The sequence below is a fragment of the Mycena indigotica genome (assembly GCF_014461135.1).
Source record: "Mycena indigotica strain 171206Taipei chromosome Unknown Mind.scaff0001, whole genome shotgun sequence".
Lineage (NCBI taxonomy): Eukaryota > Fungi > Basidiomycota > Agaricomycetes > Agaricales > Mycenaceae > Mycena > Mycena indigotica.
In genome coordinates, this window is record NW_023503000.1 from 4,322,347 (window position 1) to 4,331,524 (window position 9,178).

A 9,178-nucleotide genomic window follows, 5' to 3' on the forward strand; every position below is an offset into this window, starting at 1 on the left:
TTGGTAACACGATGACTAGAGCAGAGTCATAATGCTCTGGATGCTTGATCGTTGCACACAACTTGAATCAGTCAGCATTTGGCCATACGATTCGGGTTGTATCCCGTTCCAAGGTTTTGTGAAACTCTAAGTGAATGCAAGGGGCTGGCGGGAAGCACACAAACTGCACATGGGTCCATTCTGGACGGAGGTTGCAAAACTTGGAAGCAATGTGTGGTGTGTGCCCGACGTGAGATTCTTCCAGAAGCTTCCACCGCCGTCTCCTTGTCACCAACGCTCTGAGTCACCCACAGTCTCTCTTCACATACCCCCCTCTCTCTCTCCGGAGCCTTGTCCGCTTCCAGCTATGAGCAGTGGAGACCTCGTTAGCGCTGGCCTCCCCGCAGTGAGTATCAGTATCAAGCAGTGCGAGTCCGATTGAACGTTAACATACAAATAAACCGCGGTCGACCACTTTGAACAAACTTGAAGCGGGACGACGACGAGAAGCCGCATAACCGTGACGGTGACGGCCCGCCGGGTGAGTGTCGCAATCAAGATTCAATCATCAAATGAGGCCTTGCAGACGACTGCCATGGTCACTGAGGACTTTGCGAGTCGCGGGATTCTGTTGTGGTGCATTCTTGTGGAGGGATTCCCGACACGCTGAGCTTTGTCAGTTTCAGTATCAATGCAGGACAGGGAGGCCATCCAGCAGGCCCTCCTCCGCGGCGTGCGCTCCTCTTGTCCTTCTTCCTGCGGGTCAGAGAAACCGGCGCCGTTCAGTTGCCTCTAGGAATGGGGGGACACGCGCGACAGGGATGTAGTGCCGCTTACCAGCGCCTTTGCTCCCCGTCTCCTGACGCGCCGAGGCAATGGCGGATGGCGGGCAAATGGCGGGATAAAAGGAAAGAAGCGTAAGGTGATTGCCGATCAGGCGCCCATCAACTGACGTCACTCACGGGAACCATCTTCTTTTCTTTCCTTCCCACAACAACGCGCCGCGACAGGCCTTGCGTTGCAGTCGCCCACAGAACGGCTACGAACGAGAACGACGCGGCGTCACGCGGGTGCTAGTACATAAGATGATGTTGGGGCACTAGTACAAATATCGTGCGTCTCCTCCCTTCTCATCACCGCCAGCGCTGACGTGTCTCCACCCACACTGCAGCCCTCGGGCCCCACCCTGCCCCCATCCCCGTGCCCGTCGGAGTCAATGGCAGCAGCGCGTCGCCGAGCTGGTCGAAGGCTTCTGCGCCGAGTAAGAGCCTGAGAACAACTTCACTGGCAAGTTGAAGGGTAGGGTACTTCCCTTCCCCTCTGTGTTCCTCTGAATTATATCTAGTGAAGACACAGAAAGCTGAGCATCGTCCGCCAGTCGCTCTACGAGCTGCCAGTGGAGACGCAGTACGGCAAGATGCGCACGTGCTACGACTCGTACGTGGACTAGCTGCCGGCGACAACTCTGACAAGCGGCGGAATCTCCAAGCAAGTGACACGACAGCCCACACACCCGCGCAGCTGCACCGCCGGAGCGTCAACGTCAGACTCAGCGCACAAACTGCCGGACCCCTCGCACTTCCCGCTGCCGCCGATGCCCGTCCTCTGCTCCGAGGCTCCTACTTCCATTTCTGCGCTGGCCTTGATTCAGGCGCCTGCCAGTGCGACGCGCGAGACGGGCAAAGAGCGGGACTGCGAGGAGGAGCCGTTCTTTCGACAGCATGGACGTCGCCAGTCTGCCCGCGGACATCAAGAAGGATCGCCTCCCCTCCCTTGCGTGTAGTGCTCTCCCAGATGAGTGCGTCTGGAACTGCACACGACCTTACATGTAGCATGAAGCACCATTTTGCCTCCCGCGAATGGGAGGTGATCTTCGTCGCGTCGCATTTCGGCATCGAGCAACGCCGGGAGGGCCCAGACGTCGTGGCCGACACAGACGCGCCACTTGTGCTGCCGCGGAACTGGGTCGTGGGTAAATGGGGCGGGGAGGGAAGGGTGTTCGATGCGGGTATAGCCCGGGGTGAGTTCAAGTGTGGGTGGAGATGGACGGGGAGAGCATGGGGAAGACAATGCTTAACCTGAAAGACGCAAAACAAAGCAAGTATGCAACGCGCATTTCCACATTTGCCAGTCATCTCTTCGCTGAGTCGCTTCTGCAGGACTAATGGGCCAGGCACACATATTTATTCCTGTGACGAACTTGCCGTGCCCCTGACCAGCCGACAACGCTCCCAGTCGTTCAGCCGCTCAGGCTCTTGAATCTTTCCATCCAGCCGCTCTTGAATCTTATCATCCGGTCGCTCTTGAATCTTTTCATCAAACCCCGGGTTGTTCGTCATGCCGCGCATCGGAGGCCGGTTGACCGGGTTCGGTCATGATCCCAATTTCCAGCTAAAAGTTGGCTAAACGGGGCGGAGAAATGGACATTGGACCACACCCGGTATCGATCTTACCGCTATCGGCTCACTGTTGTTGTCCGCAGCATCGCGGAGAGAGAGCGATGTTCATTCAATTACGGTCACATGTTTCTGATTCCGTGTTTATTGATGCTCCTAACTGCAGCCTCCGCAACTCAACGGTTGCGCTGTTCCTGCACGCACCCCGCTCACCGTTTGGGTTCAGCAGTTGGCCGACAGATTTTGCTGAGTGAGTAGTTATCAGCCATTGAATGTGGGCATTACGCCCACTCATCAAACAGTATTAAACAACTGGAACGCTCACCAGAAGTGCGATAGATGTTTGGGATAGATGCTTGGACCAAGTGCCTCGCCGCCAAGACTTCTTCTTCATATGCTGATCACAGCAGATCAGTTCAACTTAAACGCGGTAAGTATGTGTTCTGGTCCGCACTCGTTGCGCCGCTGGGTATAAAAAGGCAACGGTGACCAGCTCTTCCTTCAGTTTCACAACCCACCAAACAACAAGGAAGTGCAGTTCCGCCCCCCGGCCTTTACGCATGCTCACCCCCCGACAGACCAAAACATGTACGCTTTCTCCAAGTTCTCTGCGCTGCTCGCGCTGGCCCTCGCGGCGGGCGACGTCCGCCAGTGCACTCGAGATCCGCGGATATCAGGACGCGCAGTGCGGCCGCCTGCTCGTCGCGCACTACCGCGAAACGGGCTCGATTTCGGAGTGCATCAACCTCGGGACCGGCAGCAACAGCGCCTCGTGGGACAACTTCAATCCGACCGGGAGCGAATTCCTCTATACGGGCGTGAGCTGCACCGGGGCCTCCTACATCCTCGAGGGAGGGCGCGGCGTGACGGCTGGAGAAGGCAAACAACGAACTGATCGCTTGCGCTTGCCTCGGCCAGAAAGTGCCGCCGGCAATTATGCCGATATGTAACGGCGGTGACATCATTTTTTCTCTTCCTTTTCTTCTTCACCTCTCATGGCGCCCGGGCCAGCTTTGCCAGTGGTCCTCCCGGGCCCCGTAGAACTTGTGCTCGCCATCGCCGGATACGCCCCGCCGCCGTCTCTGGCCACCCTCTCGCGCGCCAACAGCCTTTTCCGCGCCATTGCAGAGGAATGCTTGTACCCGCGCGTTGTTCTGGACCAGCACAACTTTACGCAAGGCTTCTGTTGGTGTCGCACGATGATGGCCAGCACCCGACTGGCGCTGAAGGTGCACTCGCTGGTGTTCGATCTGCATGTCATGCTCGAGAGCGACGCGACGAAAGCGCTGCTGGCGGAGGAGCTGGTCAGGGCGCTCCGTGTGTGCAGGGACCTCACGCGACTCGAGGTTGGGTACAACTTCTGTGGTGCGTTGAAACTTGAAAGCAGTATTAAATGATATTGACAACAGAAGTTACTTAGACATACCGTCAACGTTGGGCGAGTTTCTGGGAGGCGGATGCCCCCTCCGCTTGACGCACCTGCACCTTAACTCTTGGGAGCACATCACAGACCTTGATGCGGTATGGATAGAGCAAGCGGAGATCACGTCCTTGGTCATCCCGTGTTACGAGGAGCATCCCGACTTGGGCGCCGTGAATCTCCTCCCGCTCACACACATCTACGCCCCGCTGAGAGCGATCCTGCCGTCAGACAAAACCTCCTGGAGGCTGGTGCACGCCGTGGTATCCACCATTATTCCGGAAGAGGACGAGGATCCGGCCCTTCCAAGCTTTGTCAGCCTCGGGAGCTATGCAGCCACGCTGACAGTCCTAGCGGTGGAGACACACGGTCCTCCGGGCCTCACCATTTACGCGCTGCTCTGTCTTATCGCGGACAGCCTCCCCAATCTCACCACTCTCTCCTACGACGAGACAATGGGCGACGGGGAGGAACGGGCGGACGGCGCCATCTAGGGTGCTGTGAGTAATGCAAAAAACATTACTCACACCGGTTTCGAAACACCCCCCATTTCGAAACAGTTTCGAAACCGCCCGGCCGGGGGGGTCCGCTGACAGTCGGCGGCTCGGGACAGCGCCGGGTATCACAATCCCGAGGCACACTATGTGCCAAGCCAACTGGAGCAGCAGTGGAGCCCCACTGCCGTGAACACCCATCTGCCCGGCCTTCCGCCAGTAAGTGCAGGTGATATTGGGAGGGCATCAAGCCCTGACAGCCGGGCCCGGGCTTGCCGGAGAATCACGTGTCGGTTTCGAAACCGGGTCGGCCGGCCACGGCATTCAAAACTAACACGTGTTTCGAAACCGGTTTTTTGAAACCACAGTTACTCACAGCACCCTAGCGCCATCCAGCAACCCCTCCAGCGCTTTGCTCGCCTCGCATCGTTCTTCCTGCATGTCGAGGTAGACCACCGGCTCGTCTTCTCCGGCGCGGGGCCGGGCCGGGAGGACGTCCGCCTCGAGCGCAACAGCGCGCCGGACGCCGCAGTGCAGCACCTCGCAATGTCGGCCATCAACAGCAACGGCGCGCTGCGGCGCGTGGAGGTAGCCGGCAAAATCTCGGGCTGGAGCCGGACGGGCGGGCGGTTCACGTTTCTGCGAAGCTGTGTTGTCTCGCGCGGGGCCCCGGGCGCCGAGGTCGAGTGGCACAGTTTCGCGGAGAAGCAATGTAGTTATAAGAATACTTTTTATGAGGCTTGACTTTATATATGCTATCCAAAGCCCGAGGCGCCGCCGGATGTTGATGTTACTAGGCCGGGACGTGGCAGCAGAGGTGGGAAAAGAGAAGGACAAGTATTTGATCTCCCACAGCAAAAATGATATGAACAGTCAAGTTGCACAGCCCAGCGGCTTCTTGTCTTGAACGACCACGACGCTACAAACCACCAATCTTGCCCCTCAGCCAACTCCGAGCCTCTGCAAAGACCAGTGATGGAGATCCAGCCAGCTATAACAGTGTTGCAGTATAACATCTCTGGTATGTCAGCTATCAACTCAGAACTGAGTGTGGTTCCAAAGGCTTACTGGTGGGAAAGGTGGCAATGGAGGTGTGGGCGGCATGGGTAGTGAGCACATGCCAGGGGGTACAGGTGGGGTGGGGCATGGACCAATTGTCAACTTCAAGTAGGTGTTCACTGTTTCTAATCAACTTTAAATCAAGAAGAATAATGTCTAACACAACCTGAAAGTCATAGACAAGGCTCTAGTCATGATGTAAGACCAAATGATCAGTATGGGAAGATCTTAGAGTGGCTTTCTCCCATTGATTTTGCACCTCAACATCAGCAGATACATGAAAGCTGTCATATGGGCACAGGAGAATGGCTAATAAAGCACCCTGGATTTGTCCAATGGGAATTAGGTCCCGAGAAGACACTTTGGTGTACAGGTGACCGTGAGTAAATCCAAATCCCTATACATATTCATCTAAAGAATAAACAGCTGGTGTTGGAAAAACAGTTCTCATGTATATATATTCCCTCTCTATCTGGCCAACCTCATAAATAGTCCTGATCTTATTTTTAAAGGTCTAAGATTATTGAGCATCTGCTTCACACAAACAAAGCCAACAGTCAATCAGTTGGTGTAGCTTACCTATATCTCAGATATCAAGACCAAGAAATTCAAACACTCCAGAACCTTATAGGAGCCATTTGCAGACAGTTAATCAGCAACCAAGGAAGTATTACAATTACACACAAGTTATATCTAGAGCATCAAAACAAGAAAACAAGGCCTTCAGTACATGAGCTTCAGTTACTGATGAAAATTCTTGTGTCTAAGTATACAGCTTTCTATATAGCTATTGATGCCTTGGATAAATATACTGAGGCCAAACAAGGCATGCTTATAGAACAAATCCATCTAGGAAAACAGGGAAAATTAGCAGTGATGTGCCGACCACACATTTCCACAATAGGCTCATCTGTTATACCACTGGAAATCAAGGCTCAGACAGAAGACATAAGTAGCTATATCAAGTCTCAGCTGGATGAGAATTGCATAAGTAGCTATATCAAGTCTCAGCTGGATGAGAATTGCCATATTACAAGGCTGATATCTGGGGAGAAAGAAAATATCATCCAGAAACTTGTTGAAAAAGCAGAAGGGATGTAAGTAATCATGCTTGATAATCCTCCCTTCATGTCAGAAAGCTGAGTTACTAAAATAGGTTTCTGTTAGCTAAGCTGCAGGTTGCACAGGTCATGTTAGCTGAAACACCACAACAACTAAATGATATGCTTGAAAATGCTCCAAACAACTTGAATGATAGCTATCAGCAGACAATGCGGCGGATATCAAGAAAATCAGCAAAAGAAGCCTTATGTTGGATTGCATTTGCAAAAAGACCATTATCTGCTTTGGAACTCCAAACAGCTCTAGCTATACAGCAAAATATGACAAAACTTCCCAGTCCAGAAGTCATGATACCTATTGAAAGTTTAGTAGAATGGTGTCATGGTCTCATGACCCTGGATAAAAGCACAAACATTGTTCAGCTGATACATTATACTGCTCAAAGTTTCATTACAGAATGTTTTCCACAAATGAATGTTAAAATTACTTGGGCCTTACTGATATACTTGGAGCTATTATATGGAAAAGAGTCGTCTGGTTCAGATCCCCAAATAAATTTAGAGAATTATTCCCAGTATATACTATTGCATGCTCAAGGGGAAGGAGAGATGGTACTTGCAAAGGAAATAATTCAATGGCTAAAGCAATATCCAGCAAATTCTCACTATCTTCATGAGAATTGGAATATAGTACCCTGGGATATGGTGAAATATGAACTGAACACACCACTCTGCATTGCAGCAGCTGCTAATATGGTATACCTAACAGAGTATATAGTCAATAACAAGATGGATAAGCAAGGTTTAGCTATAATTCTTGCGGCAGGACTTGGTCATCAGTCTATTGTACAGCTTTTAGTTAAGAAATATATCAGAGTTAAGCATTATGAATATGGAACTGCACTCCATGCTGCAGCTTTCAACAATCATTATAATGTGGTCAAGCTGTTACTTGAATCAGGTGCCAAGACAGATGTGGTTGCTGGGAGATATGGAACTGCACTTGTGGGAGCTGTAAACAATGGACATATAGGTGTTGTTCAACTACTCCTTGACAAGAGGAGTCATATGAATATTGTTACAGAGCGCTATGGTACTGCCCTTTATTGTGCTGTTTCAAGGGGGCATAAGGAGATCATTCAGCTCTTACTTGATGCAGGAGTCAATGTACAGAAAGTTGCCGGAAAGTATGGAACAGCTCTTCAAGCAGCAGCATATCAGCAAGATATTGACATTATTGCACTACTACTCAACTACAGTGCTACAGTAAACACTGTTGCAGGGGAGTATGGGACAGCCCTCCAAACAGCATGTGCTGCCAATAATTCAATATCAGTTCAACTTCTGCTCTGTGCAGGTGCTAAAGTCAATATAGTGGCAGGCAAGTATGGAACAGCTCTTCAAGCAGCTGCTGCATATGCAGATATAGACATTGTTCAACACCTACTTGTTGAAAGAATAGATGCAAATTCAATGTTTATTACTGAGAAACAGCCAAGTATTTATACTATTCTAAGTGTTCTAGTAGATTCTACAAAAATGAGTCAATGGAAACTTGGAGAAAGTGCCCGCAGCGTCGGTGATGGCGCCGGAGCATGGGCCGGCGCTGACATCATCCTCTCCGCGATGACTCGTGTTCGCCGCCATGATATCTTCAACACTCCCCCTCGAACCGAGTCGAGCCGAGTGCTCCGGATTGCTCGATGGCAAGGAGTGATCCGGGCTTCGTGTATTTTCGGGTTCGCGGGCCAATCACGATGTTGTCCGTTGTGATGTCCAGGTTAATCGCCTTGGGTGCGATGTGAGGTGAGTCGCGCGTTGGACTGGGTTGGCGCGAGGACATGGGGGGTGAGTGTGCTGGGTGCGGCGGAGACGGGCGGTCTTGGCGCGATAAGCGGTGGGGTAAGCGGGGTCGGCGATCCGGGCTTGATCTCCGGATGCAGTCCATCGGTCCGTTGCTCCCCCTTGCTCTGCAGTCTGGGTGCAGTCCAATAGCCGTCGTCGTCGTCCGCGTTGGGTGGGTAGACCGGGGTAACATTCCCGAATGCGAAGACATTGCCCACATTGCAGCAATGGGCTAGTCGCTGTCCGGTTGTCCGGTTTGTGATCTTGACGTCGCCTGCTGACGCCGAAGTCGATATTATAACCGGCGCGGTGGAGTCGTCCCATCGAGATGATGTTGTGGGGTGAGTCGGGCACATACAGTACACATAGTAGTGTCACTGTCTTGGTTTGTGTACCCATCCTGAACTGTACCTTTACAGTTCCTTCTCCCGGTGCCCTGAGTTCTCCAATACCAAAGATTTGATGATTGTCGAGTGCCGTGTACGTGTGGAATAAGGATTTGTCATTCGTGATGTGCGTGCTGGCGCCGCTGTCCAGCAGCCATGAGTTCCGCGTGAGCCGTTCCCGGCCGAAAGCCATGAACACAAGGTCTTCTTCGTCTTCTCGGGCCATATGTGCCGCCTGCCGGCCGTTCTGCCCGCCATTCTGGGCCTGGTATCGCATAGCACGAGCATAGTTCTCGTCCTTCTCTTGATCAGTGTACGTGATTCCTTTCTCGGCGTCGGGGCACCATTGCTTCCGGTGTCCGGGCCGCCCGCAATTCCAGCAACTCTGGTTGCCTCGGCTCCCGTTCCCATTCCCAGTGCCCGACCCATTTCCATTTCCATTCCCTTGTCTGTTGCCCTGCCCCTCTCCGCGTCGCGCTGGCATCGCCCGTCGTCATGTCTGTGTCGGCGTCCGGCTTGGCGTGGGGTCGTCCGGCCT

General features: G+C 52.8%; 1 protein-coding gene across 1 annotated transcript; it reads left to right on the forward strand.

Annotated features, from left to right (window-relative positions):
• Positions 1–3,370: 3,370 nt before the first annotated feature.
• On the forward strand, positions 3,371–4,289 carry MIND_00120200 (uncharacterized protein; the record flags this gene model as incomplete). The annotated part of the gene is made up of 2 exons (XM_037358138.1): positions 3,371–3,740; positions 3,796–4,289. The coding sequence occupies 2 exons, from the start codon at positions 3,371–3,373 to the stop codon at positions 4,287–4,289; spliced, it is 864 nt and encodes a 287-aa protein (XP_037226048.1).
• Positions 4,290–9,178: the final 4,889 nt, after the last annotated feature.